General features: G+C 39.9%; 1 protein-coding gene and 1 long non-coding RNA gene across 10 annotated transcripts in view; one reads left to right on the forward strand and one right to left on the reverse strand.

The window, feature by feature from the left end:
• The window catches only part of LOC113050098 (uncharacterized), a 17314-nt gene extending 13907 nt beyond the window's left edge, over positions 1-3407 (reverse strand). For all 7 annotated transcript variants that reach the window (XR_003276734.1, XR_003276735.1, XR_003276737.1 and 4 more), the window contains exons 1-2: positions 3069-3407; positions 2904-2961 (exon numbers count right to left, since the gene is read on the reverse strand). This is a non-coding gene — a long non-coding RNA (uncharacterized LOC113050098). The remainder of the gene's footprint in view (positions 1-2903; positions 2962-3068) is intronic.
• A 12761-nt stretch (positions 3408-16168) lies between these two features.
• Positions 16169-27500, forward strand: part of LOC113050099 (rho GTPase-activating protein 40-like) — a 12786-nt gene continuing 1454 nt past the window's right edge. The window contains exons 1-12 of one of the 3 annotated variants that reach the window (XM_026212782.1): positions 16169-16311; positions 20915-21075; positions 21173-21393; positions 22230-22305; positions 22771-22922; positions 24264-24429; positions 24515-24606; positions 24731-24808; positions 24950-25109; positions 25359-25441; positions 26790-26999; positions 27073-27216. In XM_026212782.1, the coding sequence (XP_026068567.1) occupies positions 16205-16311; positions 20915-21075; positions 21173-21393; positions 22230-22305; positions 22771-22922; positions 24264-24429; positions 24515-24606; positions 24731-24808; positions 24950-25109; positions 25359-25441; positions 26790-26999; positions 27073-27216 (1650 nt within the window). In that variant the 5' untranslated portion in view covers positions 16169-16204. Of the gene's footprint in view, positions 16312-17927; positions 18565-20914; positions 21076-21172; positions 21394-22229; positions 22306-22770; positions 22923-24263; positions 24430-24514; positions 24607-24730; positions 24809-24949; positions 25110-25358; positions 25442-26789; positions 27000-27072; positions 27217-27500 lie in introns of those variants that run through there. The other 2 variants (XM_026212781.1, XM_026212780.1) reach the window with 2 other exon arrangements.

Raw genomic sequence — 27500 nt, forward strand, 5'->3', positions numbered from 1 at the left:
CCACACACACAGGTAAAGGTGAGACACGTCAGCACAAATCCAGCGTTCGGCTGGAGACAATCAGAGGATACAGTTAATGTTGCTTTGAATGTTGAACAAGTTCAGATTCAGCTGTCAAGAAATGTATGCAAACTTCCAAAGCACTTTCAAATTCCACAATGCATGAAACATGAAGATCAGAAATCGCACACTTCTGTACTATACAGTAGGAAAAAACAATATGTGAAAGAGTATAAAGTATTCAGTAAAACAGTAGCTAGTTTGCATTTTTTTTTCTGTTATTCTCCTGTTAAATACTTTGAAGCTGCTTTGAAATAAGTGCTTTTGAAATAAACATTTCTGGTGTTTTTTGCTGCCTTTTTGCTCCGCCCACTGCCCCGCCCAGGTGTCAATCATCACAGGCCTCAAAACACCAATGAATCTGCAGGATTTTTCCAGTTGTTCACGACTTCCTGGATAAGGGTATTTTAAAATTAAATTAAATTAAATTAAAATTAATATGCTTATAAAAATGGACATTTAGAGTCTGCAGATGTTATTAATTTCCAAGCCTTTGGCACAACATCACATTTAAAAAATTGGGATATTTAATTTACCCAGGTTTTCAAATAATCCTTGTTCTTCAAAAACAAATTAATAAATAAATAAAAGAAACTTTAAAAAAAAAAAACATTTAAAATTTTAAAAATTAAATTGAATTTTAAATTAAATTAAATCAAATTACTATATTTTAATTTCATTTTTTTTTAAGTTTTGTCTTATTTTAAATAATTTTAAGTCATCCTGCGGCCCCTTGTTGAGAAACACTGTCCTTATAAAGTGAAAATCTAAAACCACAGATCATTATAAAATAATGTTAATATCACCAAAACATCTTTGCTTGTTCTTCCAAATTTAATGTAAGGACAAGAATACATCAATAGATCTGATTCAGCCTAATGTTTCCTGACGGCTCCTTTCTAAACACACAGATGTACAATAAACGCTGTGTTTCAAACACACACACACACACTGATTCTGGCCTAAATCAGCGTTAGAGCAGCGCTTCATCTTCTTTCATTATCGGACCCTTGTGAACGCTCGTCCTGACAGTCCAATTCCTCAACGCTGCCACACCGTCATCCCTAATTCATTTTCCTCTTCCGTAATTTATTTCCCCTCCTGACCCCACGCACAGAGAGCGACAGACTCACAGATCTTCACTACATACATCTTCATTTCCTCCAGATCACTTTAACAATAGCAGAAGATCAAACACAATTAGCATTGCTCTCTGGTGTTCACATCAGACTCCACACGAACCATTATAAAGCTTCCAGTACTGCAAACACACATCTGCTCGACGTGTTCTTGTCTTCTTTTCCAGTACAAATACCTAAAAATTCTTAAGTCAAGATACCTATATCTACTGGAGATGCCTTCTTGTTATGCAGTGTTTATCTGGAAAGCCCCGCCCACCTGACGCCTGATTGGATCAAACCCATCATGCATATTAAACAGGACGCTGTCATCATTTACTCAAGAAAGAAAGTCTTATACACAAATTAGGTATGAAATTTGTCACAGGAGATTGATTTTGAGCTTCTGGCATGTTTTACATTTAAAGGTGAGGGTAAAAAAAAAAATCTATATGACGTTTATTTAATGTTTGCAGAAGACAAATAAGTTTAAATGTGCATCCGTGGACACAGGCCACCCATGAGGACGATTTGAAGAAGCACAATAATGAGCAGAATACAGATGTTTACTGACTTCAAGCAGTGGAATATCGTTCAATGAGACTCTGAATGCATTTACAACATGATGAAAATGACTTCTGTTGAATCTCATCATCTTCTCGGCCTCTCTGTGCAACATTAAGAGATCTTTTTTGTTTGTTTTTAATTTCCAGAAAGGCAAGAATGGAAGCAGGACCCAGTAGCAGATAAATAACAGACTGTGATCGTATGTCTGTGCGTCTTAATGTGTGTGTGTTCAGAGCAATGTTGCTTTACTATCATTTATATTCCATTTACTATTTTATGTACTATATTTAAATCTATATTTTCTTTTTTTTTTCTTTTTAAAGTTTTAGCAATTTTGTGTTTTCAATTTTTTTTATTCTGTTTTCATTTTAAGTTCATTGCAACATTGTAAATGAAAAAAATTAAAATGATGTTCTGTGTTCATTGTAGCTTTATTCATATTGTTGCGTGTTGTATTCATATTTTGAGTTTGATTTTATTTCAATATTTTCTGTTTTCATTTTAATTTTAGTTAATTATTATTGCTTTTTGTTAATATTTAGAATTTGAAATATTTTTTCTATATTTTCTTTTTTTACTTTATATTGTAGGTACTTATTTTGTTGTGTTTGTCATTTATTTTATAAATATACTTACATATTTATTTAGTGTAGTGGTTTTAGTTATTTTGCTATAACTTTAAGTGATAACTGAAATAAAATAGGTGTATTTTTAACATATATGAAGTTAATGTTCATTTATGTAGAGTATTTTTTACTGTTAATATCCCTAATTCAGAGTCACTTTAATCAGTCAATAGTCAGTGTTTCTGATTCTTTCAAAACATCAATCTGACCAGACACTGGCACAGAAATTACACACTGCAACTTTAATTAAAGCAATAATTCAGACAAATATGAAGATTCTGTGATAATTTACTCACGTGCATGTATTGTCTTTCTACTCATTACTGTGAGGAACAGACTGAAGTCTTTAATGCAGTTCACAAACATCACGTGCATGAGTCACGTGACACTGCTTTCACTAGAGCAGCGTGAACATTCTGTTGAACATCTTCAGAAAAGTTATCTCTGGATACACTAGCCCTTTAATTTCCTGCAAGCATATCACAAACATTACATTCACACCATGAAGATGCTAGGTAAGAAAACTGCTTACTTATCGACATTCTTTTAATATCAGCCCAGAGATTCTGCAAACGCGTCACTTTCGGCCTCTATCGGGAGATAAGAGCAGACGGGTGACATTATTCTCTCTGAGACCCGGATCAATGCGGAGCGTTAGAGGTGAAAGATCACCGGGAGAGCCGCCTCAGATAGTTACCGTGATGGCGCTTTGGACGGGGACTGCACGGAAGCAGATTGAACCGGACGCATTTAGAGAGAAGTCTCCAATTCAGAGAGGAGCCGTGCAGGAGGATACCGAGCTGAAAAATATCACACACACACACACACATCACTTGAGTCTTAACGCAGCAGCGTGTGTCCGAACCATCTGCGCCACGCAGAAAACAGCTCCGTGATAACGAGAGAAGAGGGAGGAAACGGGAAGAGACGGGTCAAACACACGGACAAACTTCACCAGAACAACCGAATGATGAAGAAAATCAAACCTATTAACTACTATCCATTATGAGTTATCATGACAATTAAACACATTTTATCTGACAAATCAATTACCATAATGCATCTGTTGTTTTTTTGTGATTTTCATTAATATAATTGTCATGAACAGTAATTTGTGTTGACATTACATTTTGTGCATTTGGCTTGAGCTTTTCTCCAAAGCATTTAAGGAACACATTATGGAACATTTGCGGTATTTCTATAATTCAGAAATTTGTGAATGAGATATGAATTACTGCAATGAACACGTTCAGGTCAAAGCACATATAAAGGTGTTCATTCTTATGCATTTATAGACATTTTTGTTGCATTTAAGGCACGTTATAAAAAATAAGATATATTTGTAGCATATGCAATACAGCAGGGCCTTTCTGAATGAGAATTTTATGCATTGCATTAACGACAACTTGAGAAAATATTCTCAAATGCCATGAAAAGTAAAGTCACAATGCAAACCACCTTAAGCAGCTCACTGACATTCATGCGTTTGAAGACATTTATCCATTTATACTTTTGTAGCATTCAAGCTCACATTATAGAGGATTTACTTCCCATTTATGAAAATGTTTTTAATTGCCATGAAAATACAGTGATGTCACAATGCAAACTACTTTAGATGCTCTAACCCAAAACAACTTGCATTGCATTCAAGGTGAACGTTTCATAAAATCAGATGCATTCCTGTAATACAATAATTCTGCAATTCACTAATGAGATTTTTATGCATTACAGTAACAACAACTTGTGAAAATAATGTCACAATCCAAAACACCTTAAGCATTACATTTACTGTACACTTACGCATTTGAAAACACTTTAACCCAAAGTGACTTGTATTTAAGGAAAATTTGCTGCATTCCTATAAGAGATGTATTACAGTTTTATCTGTGCATATGCACCTGTGATGTTACAAGATTAATGCTTAATGCATTAATTAATTCATTTTCTTAATGCAAAACTACATTTCTCATATGTTAATTGTGATTCCGGGGTCAACTATGATGAAATGACCCTCCTAATGAGAGCATGCAGACTGTGCATCACATCACTCAACAACAAGCTCTTCCATCGCTGTGATCAGGGAACAAACAGTGTTATAATTAACAGTATAAAGGCAGAAGATGGCCAAGCTACTAAAGGCCCAATATCAATCAGCACCAAAGTCAAGGGACAATGTTTCTGCTCTAAACTCATTACAGGAGGCTTGATTTCAGCTTTAATTAAAATAGATTGGTGTTTAATGCATTATGTGCTTCACACGCTGTGCAAACAGACAGACGCCTGATCAATGTCCATAAACATCCACAGAAATAAATCACAGACATGTGATCACAGAAATGATAGGAAACCTCTCAGAAAAGATCTCACTGATGTCTTCAACTGTGCTCAGATTTGCTCAAATCAGATGATCTTGATGATATTCTGTTTTTGACTTCTACGATACCAACGTGTTTCTTTCAACACGACCAGGACACTGGACTGGCCAATCAGAAGACAGAACTGGAACTGTAGTTTTCGTAAACTTGATTTGAATATAAAATAACTTCTGCACGCAGAGCCGTGATTATGTTAATATGTCATTCAACATAAATCATTTCTAATGTGTGTGTGACATTTCAATAATGCACTCGTGCTAATGGACGGAACGTAAAATTAGAAGCTACAGCGAGGAAGAGATTTTGAGATGAAGAGGGTAGAAGCAAATGGATTTCTTTATTTTGGTAAAAGGTAAGCGACATCACTTACACCCCTGCCCTGAAGAACAGAGAGAGAGAGTGAATATAGATGGGCTCCTGAGCGGCTCTCCTCAGGCCAGCTATTAAAGACAAGAGCCAATCAACACTTCATCAGGCTGTCCTCTTTATCTCTCTATCATCTCTTCTTTCTCTCTTCTCCCTTCACTGACTGTCTGTCTCTCTGTTTCACTCCTGCTGCATTCATCTTCTGAATCTGCTGCAGTAAAGCGCTCAGAGAGCTTCAGAGCTGTTACAGGCCACCGTCATTAAAGTCAACAAGAAACGCAGTGAACCTAATGTGATCTTAAAGTGCGCACACACACACACACACACACACACTTGAGTCGTGCCCTAAAGCGAGTCTGACAGCGGCGGCCCGTCTCACTCAAACCTCGGCCTCCGGGGCCGGTCACATTATGAAACAATTACCCTGTTAATTGACACTTAATTAATCTAAAGTCAATTTAACCTTCACAGCGTAACCTTGAGATCCACGTCCACAGCAGACATGACAGACAGAGAGAGAGAGAGAGAGAGAGAGAGATATAGAGAGAGACAGAGAGAGATATAGAGAGAGAGAGAGAGGATGAAGATCTGGCTCCTCAGCTCTTCATGTGTGTGTGTGTGTGCGCGAGTGTGTGTTTTCACTGAGGTAATCATTACTAGTACTAGAACTCATGCTGATCAAACCTCTAACACTTTAAGTAATAAAGTTCAGGAAAACACAGACACTTAACCGTCTCCTGATCTCTAATGCTGAATCTTTAAACTCGGTCGAATGCTGTTCTTTCAGCTTTTTTAAACACACGTTTGCTTGCTAACACTCGCTCTGTCTTTCTTACACTTAGCCAGAAACAATAGTGGGTGAATTTGTCTCCTGTTTGCTGCCATGACGAGACACAGCTCTTCCTTCACGCCCAGCTGAGTCTGTGTGATTAAAGAGACGACGAGTAAAACCATCTGCCCGTCACACTCATCCGTCATCACTCACACGATCACTCTGACACACACTCACACACACGAACGTCTCACACCCGGATCAAAGGGAATGAGTGATTTGGAAGCGTTTGGGGTAAACACAGTATAACATGTATTGTACAGTATAATATGAGCTCTTGAGCACACAGATAACCAAATGAACAAGCAGGAAAACTCAGTATTCTGGATGAAATCGTTCAGCAACTCCATATTTTCTTCATTTTCTTAACGCAGATGTAGTTAAGTGGACAATTCAATAATTTCGTTTTGTTCAGGTTGCTTCCTTGCTTCGTGTCTGACTTGAAAGCTTGAGATGTCACAATAACGAACGCCCGTATGATTTTCCCAGAAGCACTTGAAGACAGCACGGGTGTAAACATTTCTACGGTCAGCTTTCTCTTGCAGCACAAACACTGTCAGCAAGAAAACCTCTTTGTCCTCTTGAGTTCTGAAGTGTGTTACCAGCACAGTGAAGCGAGTTAAGAGCATGTTAAGATCTGACGGCACCTGGAGAACTGAGATCATCTGATCTGATCTCAAGTGCTGGAGTTCACACAGAAGCATCATCCGAGAGCAGAAAGAGTCTCTCTCTAGTGGTCTAACACAGCTCGTTTTTCTCTTTCTCTCCAGATCATGTGAGGATCGCAGTGATGCAGCGCGGCGCTGAAAGATGCCCACGCTCATCCCTCATCCTGCGATTCCTCCGTCTCTCCTCATGCACCCCATCTGGGCCTGAATATCGATTAAGTGTAAAGAGAGATTGAATCTCTCGGTCGGCGGTCGGGGCCCCTGAGGGCCTCCAGTACAAAGAGTCATGACTTTAACACTCTGACCGTTGTCCCTTCAGCTCTACTACACTAGTATACTCAGTTAAGTGCCCTAACTAACCTTGACTGTGGTTGGTTAGTGTTCTTACTGTGACATAAATACATTTCAAAAAAAGATTTGACATCACTAACCTGGTAAACTTCAGCGAACCCACTGATCTTTTCACGCAGGATGGAATATAACACCCTAGCAACTCCATGTTCAGCCTCCAACTTTACCTGCCAAACACTAAAGAAATGATTTATAATGCCTGGCTGTTTGTGTGTGTGTGTGTGTGTGTGTGTGTGTGTGTGCAGGTTTAGACGACTTCATCAGGAGGAAGGTCTCTGTAAAAAAGTGCTTACTGCCTTGATTTATGAGATGATATTTTTCAGCCTCCTCTTATTCTGATGACTGGACAGTGTAAAAGCAAATGCTCTGAAGCGCACAGATAGTCAAGGTAAGAACCGCACTGAATACTCACACATCCAGACCCTGAAGTGCCATGATGGACACTCATATTAACACACACACACGTTAAGTTCTTAAATTCTTTGAAATTCTAAAACTGAATCTGGCCACACTTCATTAAAAATCTTTAGATAAATAAATAAATTTGAAAAAGCTCTATTCACTTCAGTTGACTCAGGCCACATTCACATTGATAAAACAAAAATATTGATAATATAATAATAATTTTTAGTCAGGTCAAGCTCTTTTCACAATACACATGGTTTTAAAGCAGCTTTAAGTGAAAAAGTGAAAGTGAAAGTGAAGTGACATTCAGCCAAGTATGGTGACCCATACTCAGAATTTGTGCTCTGCATTTAACCCATCCGAAATGCACACACACAGAGCAGTGAACACACACACACTGTGAGCACACACCCGGAGCAGTGGGCAGCCATTTATGCTGCGGCGCCCGGGGAGCAGTTGGGGGTTCGATGCCTTGCTCAAGGGCACCTAAGTCGTGGTATTGAAGGTGGAGAGAGAGCTGTACATGCACTATCCCCACCCACAATTCCGTCCGGCCCGAGGCTAGAACTCACAACCCTTCGATTTGGAGTCCTACCCTCTAACCATTAGGCCACGACTTCCCTAAACAAATTGCTGTCTAATATAACACCCAGATTTCTGACTGTAGAGGAAGTAACAGTACATCCGTCTAGTTGCAGATTGTAATCTACAAGATTCTGTGTAGTGTTTTTTGGTCCAATAATTAATATCTCTGTCTTATCCGAATTTAATAGGAGAACATTATTGGTCATCCAATCTTTTACATTTTTAACACACTCTGTTAGCTTAGATAATTGAGAAGTTTCATCTGGTCTCATTGAGATATATAGCTGAGTATCATCAGCATAACAGTGGAAGCTAATTCCGTATTTTCTAATAATATTACCAAGGGGGCAACATGTATATTGAAAATAGAAGGGGACCTAGAACAGATCCTTGATGCACTCCATATTTTACTGGTGATAAATGAGATGACTCCCCATTTAAATAAACAAAATGGTAGCGATTGGACAGGTAGGATCTAAACCATCTTAGAGCCTGCCCTTGAATACCTGTATAGTTTTGTAATCGATCTATGAGTATGTCATGATCTATGGTGTCGAACGCAGAACAGAGATTTAAACTTTTTACCTTTTGGCAAAAATGGCCATTTTCAATCCAAACTTAATTTAAAAAAGCAAACATTATACACATTAACATCATGGTTTTCTTTAAAGACAAAAGAAAACCATCTAAGCTAACAGAGTGTGTTAAAAATGTAAAAGATTGGATGACCAATAATGTTCTCCTATTAAATTCGGATAAGACAGAGATATTAATTATTGGACCAAAAAACACTACACAGAATCTTGTAGATTACAATCTGCAACTAGACGGATGTACTGTTACTTCCTCTACAGTCAGAAATCTGGGTGTTATATTAGACAGCAGTTTGTCTTTTGAAAATCATATTTCCAATGTTACAAAAACTGCATTCTTCCATCTTAGAAACATTGCCAAGCTACGAAACATGTTATCTGTTTCTGATGCAGAAAAGCTAGTTCATGTATTCATGACCTCTAGACTGGACTATTGTAATGCACTTCTAGGTGGTTGTCCTGCTTCTTCAATAAACAAGCTACAGGTAGTCCAAAATACAGCAGATAGAGTCCTTACCAGGTCAAGAAAATATGATCATATTACCCCAATTTTACAGTCTCTGCACTGGCTACCTATTAAGTTCCGTATCAGTTACAAATTATCATTACTTACCTATAAGGCCCTAAATGGTTTAGCTCCTGCGTACCTAACTAGCCTTCTACCACGCTACAACCCATCACGCTCCCTAAGGTCACAAAACTCTGGACTTTGGTAGTTCCTAGGATAGCAAAGTCCACTAAAGGAGGTAGAGCTTTTTTTTTCATTTGGCTCCCAAACTCTGGAATAGTAAAATAAGGTTTACACAAGCGTCAGTCTGGATCCAGCCCTTACAAAGACCTGAGATGTTCAGAGAGATGAAGAGAAAAAGATCTCAGCATCTGGAACTGAATCCCGGAGGTTTGACCTTAAATACATATATATTTATATTTCTGTGACCTTAAATACAGACAGACACAAGACGCCTCACAACACGGACACAAAGTAAAGATCAGCTCAGTTTGGTGGATGTTGAGAGTGTGTTGACGTCTTAAGGTGTGTGTGAGACTCTCTCTCTCTCTCACACACACACACACACACACACACTCACACTCATTGTAATTCATGAATTCTATTAGTACAGCCCTGCAGTGAGCCTGTGCTTAGAGAATAAATAATGCTAATGATGATGATCGCTCACGCTGTCACACACACTCTCACTGGCGTCTCTAGGGGGCACGGGCCCCCAACATGCACAGGTGTGTGTGTGTGTGTGTGTGTGTGTGTGTGTTTGGGAGTCTGACACTCTAATTGCTCTCAACCCTGAAGCTTCCTCTCCAGCCCTCCATCCCTAAAGGCCATCTGAGCCCGTCTGTGTGTGTGTGTGTGTGTGTGTGTGTGTGTGCAGAGCTTCTCAAGTGCTTGTCTTCCTCTCAGTCGACTGTGCACTTGATTACTCTGTTTAATTATAGTGCTTTAATATCTTAAATAATCCTGGAGCATCACAGAGTGTGTTTGTCACTCACACACACTCATCTGCGGTCAGTGTCTTCACATTCAACAACAGCTTCTGCTTTCGCTAGAGAGGACATGAAATAACACAATATTACTAATTATTTACTGAACAAATGATTCTTAAAAGTAACATGAAAAACCATCAGGTCTGACTGAGCAAATGACCTTTGACATCAAGAACAAAAGATGGAGAAGGTTCAGTGTGAGAAACAGCTGTGACTGAACCCTCAGACGTACACATCCCTGTCCCATCTCACACCTGAAAGTGAGTTTTCCTTGTATCTGCAGCTTTTAAGGTTAGATAAGACTCAGATGTGTACTTCTGAGGGTCTGCTGCAGTCACAAGCTGCTGTGCCCCTAACACGAGTTTCTGCATGTTTCTGAAAGAATTGATAGTTGCAAAAATGACTCTCGGGACTAAGCTTTTTTTTTTTGCTAGTGGTATTTAGTATTGATTTTTCACAAACATCACACACACACACACACACTACTTTGGGATCGATATATATATATTTTTTTTATTCAGCAAAGACACATTGAATTGATCAAAAGAACATTAAAGCGACAAAGTAAAGCAATTATTAATATTCCTGTTTCTATTTGAAATAAATGCTTTATTTAATTTTTTATTTTTTTTATTTTATGTGTATCTATAAATTCTGAAAAATAAAATGTATCAGTTTCCACAAAAGTATCAACTGTTTCCAACATTGATAATGATACGAAATGTTTCTTGAGCAGTAAATCATCATATTTTCATGATTTCAGAAGATCTCGTGATGCTGAAGACTGGAGGAATGATGGTGAAAATACAGAGAAATAAATTACACTTTAAAAATTATTCACATCGAAAACAGCTGTTTTAAATTATAATAATATTTCACTATTTTAACAGTATTTTTGATCAAATAAATACAGCTCTGGTGAGCAGAAGAGACTACTTTCAAAAACATTAAAATCTTCAACAATATTCATCAAAATAACAATGCGAGTGAAGTAGGCCTGCTTTGAAAGAGACTCGGAGAGAGAGGTGAGTGTTGGAGAACAGAGGGAAGCTTCTCTTTGTCTCAGGACGAGTGTGTGACAGCGTGTCATCATCAGATTGTTCTGAGACTTCAGGTGAGACACATCCCTGACAGACGGACCAGACACCCAACAACAACTACCACTACGACCCTGAGCGGCTCCTGTCAGCTAATCAAATTCTGTTTCATTACCTCACTACATAAAAACCACGCAAATATCGTTAACTTACCCGTGCCGCGAAACCATTGAGAATCTATGAATAATGAAGATTAATAAGCACACAAATCATATTAGATAATTGAATTCAGAGCTGGTGAAAAATGAGACGGAATGAGAATAGTTATTCTTCCAGGATTTCCCAAAGAGCCTTGTCAGGGATTCAATATTATGGCTCATAGATTAAACCATTACAGACAGGCTTCACCAACAGACACAGACCGATGGAGGGATTGAAACAAAGAGCAGAATGGAAGGAAAAAGACAGAAATTTGTTCAAAGAGCAGTGATAAGGCGACGGCCTCGAAGACATGGACGCTCTCTCATTTCAGTTATAATGTATCTGCACGTCTTTGAGAAGCGAAAGCCAGGAAAGAAAGAAAGAAAGAAAGTAGTGACCGTAATGGCGCAAATGAGAGACTGAAACAATGTGTCCAATCAATATCAGCTCGTTCGGGCACGCGGCCACCGAAACAACCTCTTAATCCATTATTTTTTAACCACATTTGCAGCATTTCTCAAAGTCTGAAGGTGGAGATGGATGAGTCGACTTGGGAAGTGTAATGTGATTTGGAGCATCAAAGGACGGATGAGCTCTGAATGCAATCAGGTGGCTGATTGCTATAAAAATCTTACCCATCATGCACTGGGGTAAATTTGTGTTACACAAATAAGACGAAATACAGGGCTTTGAGTCAATAAATACATAGCCAGAGGATAGGAGAAGGCTTTTAACCCATTAGAAGCACATTTTGTGCAAACTATTTTAAGTTAGACCTGCAGTTTGTTATTCGTGTGCCTTTAGCATCAGCAAACGCAAGTGCAAAAACAACTGTTTTCAAACAGGTTTCCTATCAGTCATAAAAAACATTCTGACCATGATTTTCAATTATTGTGGACTTAAAATTGGTTTTAATCAGTGTTGGGAAGAGTTACTTTTAAAAGTTATGCATTACAATACTGCATTACTCCATAAAAAGTAACAAATTTCATTACCTTTTATGGAAAGTAATACATTACATTACTTTTGCATTACTTTTTGTCACCTGGGCTGGACTCACTTATCTGTTTTTTAATAATAAACAAAACAAAAGTTATATTTTTGGCAACTGTAAGGGCCCTTTCACACCAAAAGTGAAACGAATAAGCCTCAGGCAGAACCTCTTTTTTCTGCAATCACATTTATGCATTCAGCCAGCACTTTTATCCAAAGCAAGTTTTTTTTTTTTTTACCAGTGGGAATTGAACCCATCACCTTATGCACGTCTAACACAATGTAATACCACCGAGCCATCAATACGTGAGAAAACAAAGTAACTGGCCTTATTTGAAAAAGTGACTCAGACATTTCCTTGTAAATCTAAAAGTATGCGTTACTTTACCAGTTACTTGAATTTTTTTTTTATCTGATTACATATCTTGTGTTACATGTAATGCATTACTCCTATCCTTCATAATATCTTTCTATGAAATCAAGCTCGTAGATAAAGCATAATGATGGTTTTGACCACAAATCCTCATGATGTTCATCTGTAACGCTGGACACTTGCAGTGAATCAGAGCAGATACAGGAGGAGATTCACTGAGATCTGCAACACACACACACACACACACACACACGCACACACACACACAAACACACACACACACACTAAAATCTCTGCACTGCATGATGGGAGGTGTTACTGTCAGAATCCAAACAAAAGATAGTGTTAAAGTATTGATGCTGAGAGAGAGAGAGAGAGAGAGAGAGAGAGAGAGAGGGAGCAGAGGTCAGACTGGAGAAACGAGGGACATTACTGACCTCTGCTGGCAGACGAGTGCATCACTGCTGCTCTACTGGACACAAACATTGGAGATATAAGAAAAATAATTCTGACAAATATTGTTGAAATAAAGCTTCAGTTTGGAAGGAAAACATTTATCCATCATCTATCTATCTATTTATCCATCTATCCAACTACAGTAAGATGGAAACAGGAATCACAGCAAAAGAGCTCAAGTTTTCCTCTTCTTAAACAAAGTATATGTTTTCAGTGTCGATTCATCGTTGATCATGAGGGCATTTCCACTCATGAACTCTTTATTAAAGAATTTCTTGGTGATAATAAAAGGGAAAAAGACTGCTGGGCTCTAATCAGCTCTAGAACTGGTCAGAGCTGAATGTTTCTGATCTCTGAAGTATTTTGTGTTCAGGTCCGTCTGTCTCTGTTTGAGCTCCACCAGGCGTCTGAGGCTGACAGAGGTCAGAGGTCAACTGAGACACGGCCGATCTGATGTCACACCGCCGCTATCCTCTGCGCGTGACGTCTGCCATCAACAGGAAGTGACCCGTATCTGACGGGGGCTGCTGTTGGCCGATCATGAGAGCGCTGAAGCTTAGCGGGTACCTGAGCCATCCTCACCGCCGCTGACAGCTGCGCGCCGCCACACATACTGATACAGACACGACTGAGACAGAAGACAGAGACAGACAGAGACCACACGTCTGCAACCGGGTCTCACATCATCAAATATATGCTGCTATAAACTCCAAAACTCAGATACTATTTCTATATTTCAGATTTTTCTCCCGTGTCGAAGCAAACATACACTCAGATCTCCTGAAAGATTTCAGCGGGGAAGAAGCTGAGTTTATGTCTGCCGCTTACTTTCAGATATCCGCTGACCTCTCGTCACCATAATAATGTGACATTCAGCCAAGTATGGTGACCCATACTCAGAATTCATGCTCTGCATTTAACCCATCCGAAGTGCACACACACAGAGCAGTGAACACACACACACACACACACACTGTGAGCACACACCCGGAGCAGTGTTCATCATTTATGCTGCGGCGCCCGGGGAGCAGTTGGGGGTTCGGTGCCTTGCTCAAGGACACCTCAGTCGTGGTATTGCCAGCCAGAGACTCAAACCCACAACCTTAGGGTTAGGAGTCAAACTCTTTAACCACTAGGCCACAACTTCCCAGCATCTGTGCAAACAGATGAAACAGAATGAATATTCACATCCTGTGCTTGTGCAAACACACTCGCTCTGCACATCAGTGATACGTGAACATCTCTGAATAATCTAATAGTTGAATGAATAATGTAACCAGTGTGGTTATTGTTAACAAAAAATATAAAAATAAAAAAGGGTTACACTTTAATTCAAGGTGTTTTTGTTACAGTGTATTATATATATAATATATATATATTAAAGTATTGAGAAAAATAAATTGCCAATATTGGTTTAGGTCAGTTGCATGTAACTAACTGTAATAAAACAAGCTGAGGTTGGAGTACTAAAAAATGATAAATAAAAAAAGCTAAATAGAAATATAATTTAAAATAAAAACGAAATGACAAAAATTGTAAATGACAAAAGGAAATAACAATATTACTACACTTAAAATAAAATAAAATTATTATTGAAAATATACAAATTAAAAGTTAATTCAAAATATTAATAAATACAATAATATTGTAAATTATAACTCATACAAAAATCACAAGGAATGTATGTGAAATGTATTCAAATTATTAGAGTATTATTTATTATACATACATATATATATATATATAGTTGACATTGATATATTATATATACATATGTCATTTCAATCTTCACCAAAAGAAAATTAGCACTTACATTTGCATTCATACTTTAAAACAGTGAAAAATAAGATGGAAAAACATTTAAAATTGGATGAAAATTTGTGATGGCTATAATAATCAGACAGTAACAGAATATTTCCAAACTTCCACTTCCACCACAGAGAATAAATGCTGGATATTTTAAGACAAGGGCGCCACCTTCAGGAAGGAATATAAAACTACACACACATAATCTCTCTCTTTCTCTCTCTCTCTCTCTCTCTCTCTCTCTCTCTCACACACACACACACACACATTATATATATTTTCCGAAAATAGACATAGTTGTGCTTTATGTCTTGTAAGGAATTTCAATCTTATTTAATTTTTCATATTTCATTCTGAAGTAAAAGCATTAGCTCTCCATAAAAGAATAAAACCAGGACCGGAGGAAATGATCAGTTAGTTATTGAGCATCTTTTTCTACTGTTCATTCATATAACAGAATCTGTGTATAAACTCATTTCAGCATGAATTAGAGGATTTTATAGCACAGCAGTGATACTAGCTGAATTTAGAGGGTACTATTAGAGGGTACTATGCTGTGGGTTACCATAGTAACAGTGTGTGTACTGTTCCCAGGGTTGCCATAGTAACAGTGTGTGCCAGTGTGAGTGGGTGTGGCCCAATGCTTCATCAAGGTCTGAGCTGGAACAATGGAAGGAAACAGCCGGGCTGTTAATCACACACACACACACACACACACACACAACTACAGTGCACAGTTTTTAGTCAAAGACGCTGAAGTGGAAAAGAAAACAAAAACAGGAAGTCAGGCTGCATTTTATTACAGTATAAACGAATAGCATGAGACTAAAGTGTGGATGGATGGATGATACTGAACTGAAACAGATATGAGTGAAAATATTCAGATGGAAATGGTGTTATTAAAGATACAGTCACACATGTTGTGCTGTGAGTGTGTGAATTACAAAGCAGCTTAACAGAGAAGTGACCTGTAACATTATTATTATTTAGCTAACATCAGTCAACCTAAGACATTCATTTTTAACAACAAAATTATTTTTAATAGGAAACATCATTTTTAAGGTAATAATTTCAGGTTTTACAGTGTGCACACTTATAATAATACTGACTGTTGTAGTTTACATAAAATAAAAAAATAACAATGTAATATTTATATTTATTTTTTTATTTATTTTATGTCAGTAAAATGTTTTCTTGATGATCTTGCAGAGGTCACGGTCAAGCCACCTGGCGCGTGACATACACACACACACACACACACACACAGGCGCACGCGCTCGCCGTGACGTCACGCGATGACGAGCCCCCGGCACCATCTGTGTCTGTCAGACAATAGCGGCTCCTGCTTTGTGTCTCTGCAGCATCAGAGCGACAGCGCACGCGAGGAGAGCTCGACTCACAGGTCAGATCCGAACCTCATCTACATCTGATTCACACAGTGCATGCAAGCTAATTAAATCATTCATTTGCACTAGGGATCAGTCACTATTTCTGCCACATAAATGTCATATATTTGGTATCCCGGACAGGAGACTTGTTGCAATCAATATAACATTGTCTTTGTCCAGTTGGAGACAATAAATCCGCAAATCTGCGCGATGCACGCGCGTCTGACTGCTGCAGCTGTGCTGCTCACGAGCCCCTCTTTCATCCCTCGCGAGATTTCATGCTATTGTTTCTTCTAAAACTCATTTGAAGAGGCAGAAACAGATACAAATGTATCACTGTGTGTCTGGTCGAATCTGACATATGCAGGGAAGTCTCTGTTTGCTTTCCTCTTACTCTCACTGATTTCTAAAGTCTCATCATTTGCTCAGTTTTGGAGATAACTTATATTGAGATGGTCAGTCTGTGGACGGTCTGTCTGACCCTTCGGCCCGCTGACAGAGGCTAGCAGAAGCTCATGTGGGCAGGAGACACTCGATCACAAGCTGTCTTCATCAGAACATGCAAATGATGAGAACAGATTCTCTCAGAGCTGCTCTCCACGCTCATGAAGAAGCACCAGAGAACGAACAGATCACCATACACAAATACTGAGTAAGAGGTACGCAGGGCTTGTGATATCTCAGATGTCAGGTGTGTTTGAGAAAGTCTGTCCTGTCCCGTGAGAGTCCAGATGTCATGTGGTCATGATGAGTGTCAGTCTGTCACGTCTGGATCATTTGAAGGGCCTGATGATAAAAGGTAAAACACTCAACCTTTGCTGAGCTGCAGAGGAACTAGTTCTGAACAGCACACAGACTCACTGCATTAGTTTGATGATACTGCAGTGAAACATTGATGAATGAAGCACTGACAGACCAGGAATATCAGATAGTGTATATCTGTTTCTAGAATACTGTGTTTGTTCTCTGAATGCAAGTTTTTATATTATGATCGACCTACAGGATTACCATCATTCAAAAACATCTGCACATCTTTGTGATGAGTGTCATGCTCAACACATTTGAGTGTGTGTGTGTGTGTGTGTGTGTGTGTGTCTTGTGTGGTACATGCCAAAACTTATATTTGGAAACTATTTGCAGCACAGAAAAAGGAAAATAAAAATGAAAGTACTAAAGAGAAGAATTGTTCAGTAAGTGTTTATATACACTTCCATTAAAATGCTTTTGGAATGAGTCACCAAGCCTGCATTTATTTGATTAAAAATACAGTAAAAATAGATTTAAAAAAAAAATTAAATATTATTATAATTTCAAATAGATGTTTTTTTCTGTGAATCTGTGTTGAAGTGTAATTTATTTCTCAGTATTTTCAGCATCATTCCTCAGTCTTCATCAGATCAGTCACATGATCTTCAGAAATCATTCTGCTCAAGAAACATTTCTGATTATTATCCATGTGTTAGAAACATTCATATTTTTGTGGAAACTGATTTTTCAGGATTGGAAAGTTCAAAAGAACAGCATTATTTTAAACAGAATTATTTTTCTGACATAAGAAATGTCTTCACTGTCACATTTGATCCATTTAGTGCATCCTTGCAGAGAAAAACAAAAAACTAATAACAATGTAAGGACCCCAAACTTCTGAGCAGTAGTGTTTGATTCTCTTATGCTGCGCTCTTCACTCTCGTCAGAATGATTGTGTTTCTCAGATGAGAAACACAAGATTTTGACTGTTTTCGGACTGTTATATAAGAGAGAAGAAACCTTTCTTCTGATTAGTTGACGTAGATGTGTGTCACAAGTCTAATAATCCCCACAAACTATTCCTTCAAACAAAGAGCTCCGTTTTCCTGAAGGTTGTGCAATCCAAGCGTCTGGGTTTGAGCTGGATCATCCACGGCTGATTTCTGAGGTTTTGTGTTTAGTTTGATTCTGAAAGTAGCTATTTTGACTTCCTAAACCAGGAGGTCTGCTCGAGCGCTGGTATAATGGTTTATCTTGAGGGTTATCAATGTTTGAGAAGTCGAGCTAGTTAAAAAGCGAGTTCCTCCTCTGTTGTGGCCCTCGTCCGTCGGCTCTTCCTGGAGCAGGATGCTCGGCTGCGCTGATGTTCCTGTGCGCAGCGTTCTGGCTCTCATGTGTTTAAGAGCCGAGGAGCTCACAGGCGCTCGACGCCGCTCCAAGATCCAGAGCAGGATGCCGTGGGGGAAAAACACGGGTCGGTCGCGGCGGCTGGGAAGAACGGCTGGACTCAATCCTCTCAGGTACAGTCCCTGGATGAAGCACAAAATCTTGACTTTTCAGAACGTTTGACCAATTCAAGATTTATTTATTTATTTTTTTACATTTATCTAGTCAACTTAAAAACACATCTGCAAGTAACTTTCTCTTTATTAAGCATCTGTAAAGAAAGTTCTGTTCCAAGTGCGACACTTGGGTGTACACTGTGACCAGTGAGACTTGAGATGTGTTTTAAAGAAGTGTCTTCTGCTCATCAAGGCTGCATTTATTTGACTAAAAATACAGAAAAAAAACAGTAATCTTGCAAAATGTTATTAGAATATAAAATAATGGTTTATATTTTATTATCCTTTAAAATCTAATTTATTTCTGTGATGCTCCGCTGTATTTCCAGCATCATTACTCCAGTGTAAAGTGTCACATGATCTTCAGAAATCATTCTGATATGATGATTTATTATTAGAAATATCAATGTTGTGCTGTGATACATCTGGGGCTTGTTTGTTGAATAAAAAGTTAAAAAGAACAACATTTATTCAAAATATAAACCTTTTCTAAAAATATAAATCTTGGCTATCACTTCTTAATTTAACAAATCCTTTCTGTATAAAAGTTTTAATTTCTTTCAAAAAAAGAAAGAATAAAAATGTACTGACCCCAAACAATCCTGAAAAAAAGTATCATGGGTTCCAAAAATTATGAAACCGCAAAACCATAATAAATCATCATATTATTCTGATTTCTGAAGATCATGTGACACTGAAGACTGAAGGAATGATGCTGGAAATACAGCGGAGCATCACAGAAATACATTAGATTTTGAAGTATATGAAAATATAAAAACATTATTTTACATAATAATATTTCACAATATAATTTTTAGCAAATAAATGCAGCGTTGATGAGCAGAAGACTCCTGTAAATGATTCTAATCTCAATCTTTCGACCGTTAGCGTACGTGTAAGAAATCCACTTGTTATGTATCTTTACAGAAAAGATGCATGAAATATGAAGGCAAATATTGACTCAAATACATAATTTATATTCAGAAATAATGTAAAATAATAAAAATACTAAATATAAACAACTCAAAAGTTCATGGCAATTTAAATTCAAAATGACTAAAAGTATAAAAGCAGTGGTCTATTATTAACAGTAAATGCTTTGTAAAAATGCAATTATTTTTTTCTCCTAATTTGTATCATTGGTGTATTGACAACATGTCTAATTGTAATATTTGCCAATATTTTTATTCAAAACGTGATTCCTTGATTCAAAATAAATCAATAAAATCATGGCAAAACATTTCATTCAGCTGAATCGGTAAACTCTGAACAAGCCCTAACTGAACTGGTTCTTTTCTAGTTTCTAGCGACTAGTTCAGATGCTGAGTTTTGTTGCTGTGACTATAAATGATCTCATTCAGCTTCCTGTTCGCATTCTTTAAGTGCACTTTTGACAGATTTAAGGAGCGATGACAGACTTGTGTCCACCTCGCTTTTCATTAAAGACGCAAGAATGTCTGCGAAAATATGAAGAAGGTGCAAACGATGAGATCTGGGTTTGAATACATCCCTAAATACAAGAGAGGAGAGCAGATGTGTTTCTGTGTGCTTTCGGTCCTCAGCATCATTCAGGATTTCAGCTTGACATTTACATTCATGCATTTCCAGACACTTTCATCCGAAGCAACTCGCATTGCATTCAAAGTCTTGCTCTCCCTGGGACTCGAACCCATGACCCTGGTGTTGCTCAATCTACTGTTTGTGTTCATGCATAACAGAAAGGGTTTGTTTTTGGCACCATACAGTTTTGTGCCACTCCTGTGGTGGCTAATCATTTTTAAAAATGGTAAATATTGCATGCAGTAAGTGTTGCATTGCAATAGTAAATATTGCATCTCAATTTATATCAGCTCTTGAATACTGCATGAATTGCAGTTATAAAAGAATTATGAAAACAGTTTTAGTGAATCAGAGAGTTCAGTACGTCACTCACCTGCAGAAACAGCCACAGAGGTTTTCATTCAGGAATTTCTACACATCCTGCAAGTTCTGTTAGTGATGAAGTGATGCTGGTTTTTCCCCCAGGTGCACACACACACACACACACACACACACACACACACACACACGTGTACCCTCACATACAAGTACTGCATCAGAGCAGTGTGCAACAGATGAGAAGTGACAGATAAGGAGCATCTTCTGTTTGATGGACATTTTTTTGGAGAGAGTTAGAGATGTTTCAGCACTGATTTAATCCCTCACTGATGTCCACTCGTTAGCACGTCAATCAAATGAACAGCTGTCCCTCCAGACTGATGCTTCTTTGTCCCCATCGTCCCCTTCTTCCTCTTCCTGTGTGTTTCAGGGACCGCAGCCTCACCGCGATGAATGTTGAGTCCTGGGCGGACCCTCGGGACCCGCAGCAGCCCGACAGCTTGTGTCTGGAGTCCTTCTGGAGCGAAGTGGAGACCATCCGGAGCGACTCGGAGCCGGACAGCAGCAGACGAGATTCCCGACAGCCCGAAGGTGAGGCCGAGACGCACACACCGTCAGATGATGCAGAGACACGCGCCGATGGACTGAGCAGAGTGTGTGTGTGTGTGTGTGTGTGTGTGTGTGTCAGACGGCGAGCAGGAGGAGCTCTGGCTGCAGGATGCTGGTTTGTCTCCTCTGGTAACAGGTGAAGAAGAGGACGTGGATAAAGCCGTTCTGATGTCGACTCTCACGAAGACTCAAGCAGCGGCGGTTCAGAGACGCATCGACTCGTACACCTGCTCGCTGCGCAAGAGGAACAAAACACCAGCGCCACACGTCAGAGACCTCTTCGCTTCCCCCATTGCTCAGGTAACAGCACACCTGTATGTGTGTGTGTGTGTGTGTGTGTGTGTGTGTGTGTGTGTGTGTGTGTGTGTGTGTGTGTGTGAGTGTTCATAATGATTTTGGATCCACTATCAAAGTAAGAGGCCAGTCACACTGAATGCATTTCTCCACTATTGCACTACTTTTCCGTTGTATAAGGAATCTGATTTTCTTGCTGCATCTTCTTCTTCATCGTACTATGAGAACATCTCGACATCAGCAAACATTTACACATCAGTAGAATGACGTTTTAGGGGCCATTTATGCATAACGCATTTTTGTGTTGCATTACATTACATGCACTTGATGGAAATCTTGGAGCACTGTGCTCGTGTCTTGTGTTTTTCACAGCGTCTCGCATGTTATACGTCATTCTAAAAACACTGAGCTCAAGACAGACGCTCTTCAGCTGTTAAAAACGTGTCTTTTGTTCATTTTCATTCCACTGAACCTGCATCCAAATCAGCAATTTTAATAGATAATAAAACTATGATTTGACCTCTTTTGATAAAGAAATGCACAGCTGAGATGTGTCAGATTTTCTGATCAGCTGAAATAATTGTACTGGTTGTATAGTGACAGAAGGACAGTAAGTGTGTAGAGGAACCGTCAGTCGCTTCACAGCACACAACACACACTCACATCATGCCAGATCATATCAGCGCATCTGAATAAAGCCTTGAGTCCTGTTCATCACACACACACCGATAACACCTAGATAACAAGATAACATCTTGTGTGTGTGAGTGTGTGTGTGTGTGTGTGTGTGTGTGTGTGTGTGTGTGTGTGTGTGTGAGCCTAACTAATTGTTTTCTATTCAGTCAGCAGTTGAGACGCACAACAGCGAACCTGACACACACAGAAACATGGAGAGTGTGACAAAGAAACAACGATCAGGTACACACACACAATGCCTCTTTACTCTTTAAGATGATCTAATAACATAATAAGAACCCTGATAGCCAATCTCAACACTGTAGCGGTTGTGTAGAGACACTTAGATTGGGGAGACTAAAATGTGTAGCGTTGGGAATTCTCCGTGATCAGGATTGGGAACCAATGCTCTACAGCGTCGTGATCCTAACGGTTCATTACTCTCTTCATTATTCTGTGATATTTTCAGCTGCAGATCTTCACCTGTCACTTCTATTAATATAAGAGTGAATTTGTGTTTAATAATATTCAGGTGTTTCAGATTCAGAGAGATGAGCAGTGATTATACATGAACTCTTTGAACACAAGATGCAATTTCCTGCCTTTTCACATGGAAATCATATTCAAATGGATCAGATACTGAACGCTTCCCGCTGTCGATGGAAACAGTAGTTAACAGCGTGTGTGTGTGTGTGTGTGTGTGTGTAGCTGTCAGCAGTCAGGAGACTCAAGGGCTGCAAATGGATGAGATCTTTATCACAGACGTGGCGTATTGTGAACAAGCAGCCATCTTACTGAAACAAGCCAAACTACCACAGAACAACAGCAGCCAGTGCAGGAGAGACGACGGAGCTCTGCCGGTGAGACGCACTGTTACACACCATAGCAACACACAAAACACCATAGCAACCGCATAATAACACTCACTTTCCACCTGTCTAAAGTTACACACTATAGCAACACACTACACACCATAGCAACCACACAACACGCACTGTCCGCCTGTCTACAGTTACACACCATAGCAACACACTCAAAACACTTTAGTAACACACAAAACACCATAGCAACCGCACAACAACACGCACTGTCTGCCTGTCTACAGTTACACACCATAGCAACACTCAAAACACCTTAGCAACCGCATAACAACACACACTGCCCGTCTGTCTACAGTTACACACCAAAGCAACACACTAAACACCATAGCAACCGCATAACAACATGCAATGTCCGCCTGTCTACAGTTACACACCATAGCAACACACTCAAAACACCTTAGCAACCACATAACAACACTCACTGTCCCCTGTCTACAGTTACACACCATAGCAACACACTAAACACCATAGCAACCACATAACAACACGCAATGTCCGCCTGTCTACAGTTACACACCATAGCAACACACTCAAAACACCTTAGCAACACACAAAACACCATAGCAACCACATAACAACACGCACTGTCCCCTGTCTACAGTTACACACCATAGCAATACACTAAAAACACCTTAGCAACACACTAATCACCATAGCAACTGCATAACAACACTCACTGCCCCCTGTTTACAGTTACACACCATAACAGCACACTGTGAAATGCTCAAAACACCATAGCAACCACATAGAATTACACTAAAAACCATCCAGAACACCATTGCACACTAAGAACATGTACTGCAACATTAAACCAAGCTCAGAACACCATAGCAGCTGCATAGCAACACACTAAGATGAACCACTCAAAATACCATAGAAAGTGCATAGCAACACACTGGAAAATGTATAAGAACACCATAGCAACTGCATAACAACACTCACTGTCTGCCTGTCTACTGTTATAGACCATAGCAACACACAAAAACAAACACCATAGCAACCACAAAGCTCCACATTAGAACCACATTACACCATAGAAAGCGCATAGCAATACACCTAACACCGACCAGAAAACCATAGCAACCACATAGCAACACAGTAAGTAGAACACCATGGAAACTGCATAGCAACACACAGAAAATTGCTCAAAACACCATAGCAACCACACAGCAACACTCACTGTGTCCTTGTGTGTCTCTGCAGGCTAATGATCATAATCTCAGTATTACTAAATAATAATAATTGTAATAAAAATGATAATGAAATCAGAGCAGTGAACAGAGAGGTGTGTGTCAGTCGTCTCTCTCTCTCCGTCTGTAGCGGGTCATCTGTCCACAGTGCCGGCTGGGAGTGACGCGGGTGCTGGATCTTTCCCAGCAGGACATGAAGAAGGTTCGTCAGCTGGCTCTGATTGACATGACGGCGCTCTGCGACCTGCTGGGGCTCGAGGTCAAACGACACAAAACCAGCAAACGGAAAATCCCTGGTGAGTTTCCTGTCACATGACCACACTCTTTCGGACCTGTGTGACCAATAATCTGAATCCTGCCGAATGTCTTCCTGTTTGCCAGAGAGCTGTTTGTTCGGCGTTCCTCTCGCCTCATTGGTGGAGAGCGATCAGAAGATCAAACCCAGCACTCAGATCCCACTCTTGCTCCAAACAGTACGTCCCGCACCACATTCTCTCCTTTTTCGATATTCTGTCATCGTTCAGAGGAAGGAAGGATTGACCGCTGCTTCCATTTCATCAAATTAAACTCTTGGCTGTCTTCATCTCTCCGTCTCAGCTTCTCTCGTTCCTGGAGAAGAAGGGTCTCGATTCTGAAGGGATTCTGCGGGTGCCAGGGTCTCAATCCAGAATCAAAGTAACAGAACATTATTATCATATAAGCATGAAGTACATCTGACATCATTACAGCTGGACATGACTTGTATAACCAGAGTATTTTTATGCATCACGCTGTGTGAGTGTGTTTGGGCTCACAGTCGCTGTGTGTTTGTCGCAGGTGCTGCAGCAGAAGCTGGAGAACTCGTTTTACAGCGGTTCGTTCAGCTGGGATGAGGTCAGTCCCAATGACGCCGCCGCTCTGCTCAAGAAGTTCATCCGTGAACTCCCCGCACCGCTGCTGACCGCCGAACACCTCAACAGCTTCAGCGCCGTCAGAGGTGTGTGAGACACAGCGGCAGGTCTCACTGAGGTCCTGTATGTCGTATAGTGTGCATCTACATCACAGTAGCTGGACCTCACCAAAAGAACAGACCAAAATACTCACTTGCTTATGGATAAACTGTCAAAGATTTGGTCACTGATCTTATGATCTGATATTGTCTTGGTCTAATAATATCATGTGTCATTGGTTTCTTATAGAGCGAAGTCTTTTGGAGGAAGAATCATGTTTAAATTGTTTTCTACAGATATTGCAGACCTGAAGCAGAAGCTACACATGTTGAATCTTCTTGTGCTGCTGCTGCCAGAACCCAACAGAAACACACTGAAGGTACAGGTGCACACACACACACACACACACACACACACACACATACTCACACATACATGCACGCACACACACACACTAACACTTACACATACATGCACGCACACACAGACACACACACACACATGCATACTCATACATATACACACACACATACATGCATGCACGCACACACACACGCACATGCATACTCACACATACACACACACACATATATATACTCACACATACACACACACATATACTCACACATACATGCACGCACACACACACAGACACACACACACATGCATACTCATACATATACATACACGCACACGCACACACACACACACACGCACATGCATACTCACACATACACATACACACACAGACACACACACATGTACTCACACATACATGCACACACACAAACACACACATGCGCGCGCACACACGCACAAACACACACACACATACTCACACATACACACACAGACACACACACATGTACTCACACATACATGCACACACACAAACACACACATGCGCGCACGCACACGCACAAACACACACACACATACTCACACATACACACACAGACACACACACATGTACTCAAACATACATGCACACACACAAACACACACATGCGCGCGCACACACGCACACATACACACACAGACACACACACATGTACTCACACATACATGCACACACACAAACACACACATGCGCGCACGCACAAACACACACACACACATTCCAACATGTCATAGATGTGACTCATCTGCAGTGTTACATAAGAGAAATTCATTAACACACTAAATGTTTATGTATGTCTGTGTGTGTGTGTGTGTGTGTTTCACTCAAGTGTAACACAGCTCACACACTCCGCTGTTATATAACCGTGTCTCTCTGTGTTGAAGTGCTGCTGTTGATGAATGTTAAAAGTCACATGAGACGCTCTTCACAACCCAGTTCACTTCAATCATTCTGTCATCATTTACTCACCCTCACGTCACTCACTTTCTTCTGTGGAATACAAAGAAAGTGGTGGTATTTTTACCAGCTTGTAGAATGTGTAAAGGAGTCAAAACAGTGGCAGGAATTCCTTCACTGCACACGTAAATATACCACACTGTAATGTGCAACAGAACCAGATATGCTTGAGCAAGCATTGAGTCTTTTTTTTTGGTGTTTAGATGTCTTTGCTTTCAGACACATTGGTCAAACCACACAAGGGTTCGTTTGGAAGCAGATTGTGTTTGCTTGTTTGGTTCGGACAGCGGCGTTCACACTTTAGCACCAGAGTCGGGTTTAATCATGTGTAAACACACAGTAAGAGCAAGGTGTGACTGTGTTTCTGCAGGCGCTGCTGGAGTTCCTCAGTAAGGTGGTGTTATGTGAGCGGTGTAACCGCATGAACCTGTGGGCCGTCTCCACCATCATGGCTCCAAACCTCTTCCTGCACAAAGCTGTTCCCAGTAAACTAGCGGTGGACGGTCCAGAGAAGGGTCAGGCGGAGCGGGCGGCAGACATCATGAGACTCCTCATCCGCTACCAGGACCTGCTGTGGACGGTAAAGATCTGGAGAAACCAGCATGATCACATCTTCCCAGAGTCTCAAGAGGGTTTGATCTGCTCTTCTGCAGGTTCCTAACTTCCTGTTGAGTCAGGTGAGGAAGCTGAACGAGAACAGCAGCCGTCGGTGCCAGTTCTACGACAAACGCATCAAACACCTGCTCAGGAAGATCCACACGGACAGCAGAGACAAACCTGACAAGAACTCCAGCGAGGTGAGAGAGAGGACGCTGTTGGGAGTGAAGGAGTGAATGCTAATGCAGATGAAGTTAGGAGGGAAAGAGTGACAGGTGAGAGGATGATCTCTGTACAGGCTTACAGGACCTGACAGAGCACACGCTCCCACTCCACTAGAGTTTATGTGCTCTGAAACATCTCTGATGAATCTAGATCTAGAATCATCATCTGGACGCTCATGCTCAACAGGAACATGAAGACATTTTGCATTAAGAATTTTTTTTTTTTAAAGAAAATGTTACAAACTTACATTGTAACATTC

Source organism: Carassius auratus, chromosome 31, assembly GCF_003368295.1.
Source record: "Carassius auratus strain Wakin chromosome 31, ASM336829v1, whole genome shotgun sequence".
In the NCBI taxonomy this organism is placed as follows: domain Eukaryota; kingdom Metazoa; phylum Chordata; class Actinopteri; order Cypriniformes; family Cyprinidae; genus Carassius; species Carassius auratus.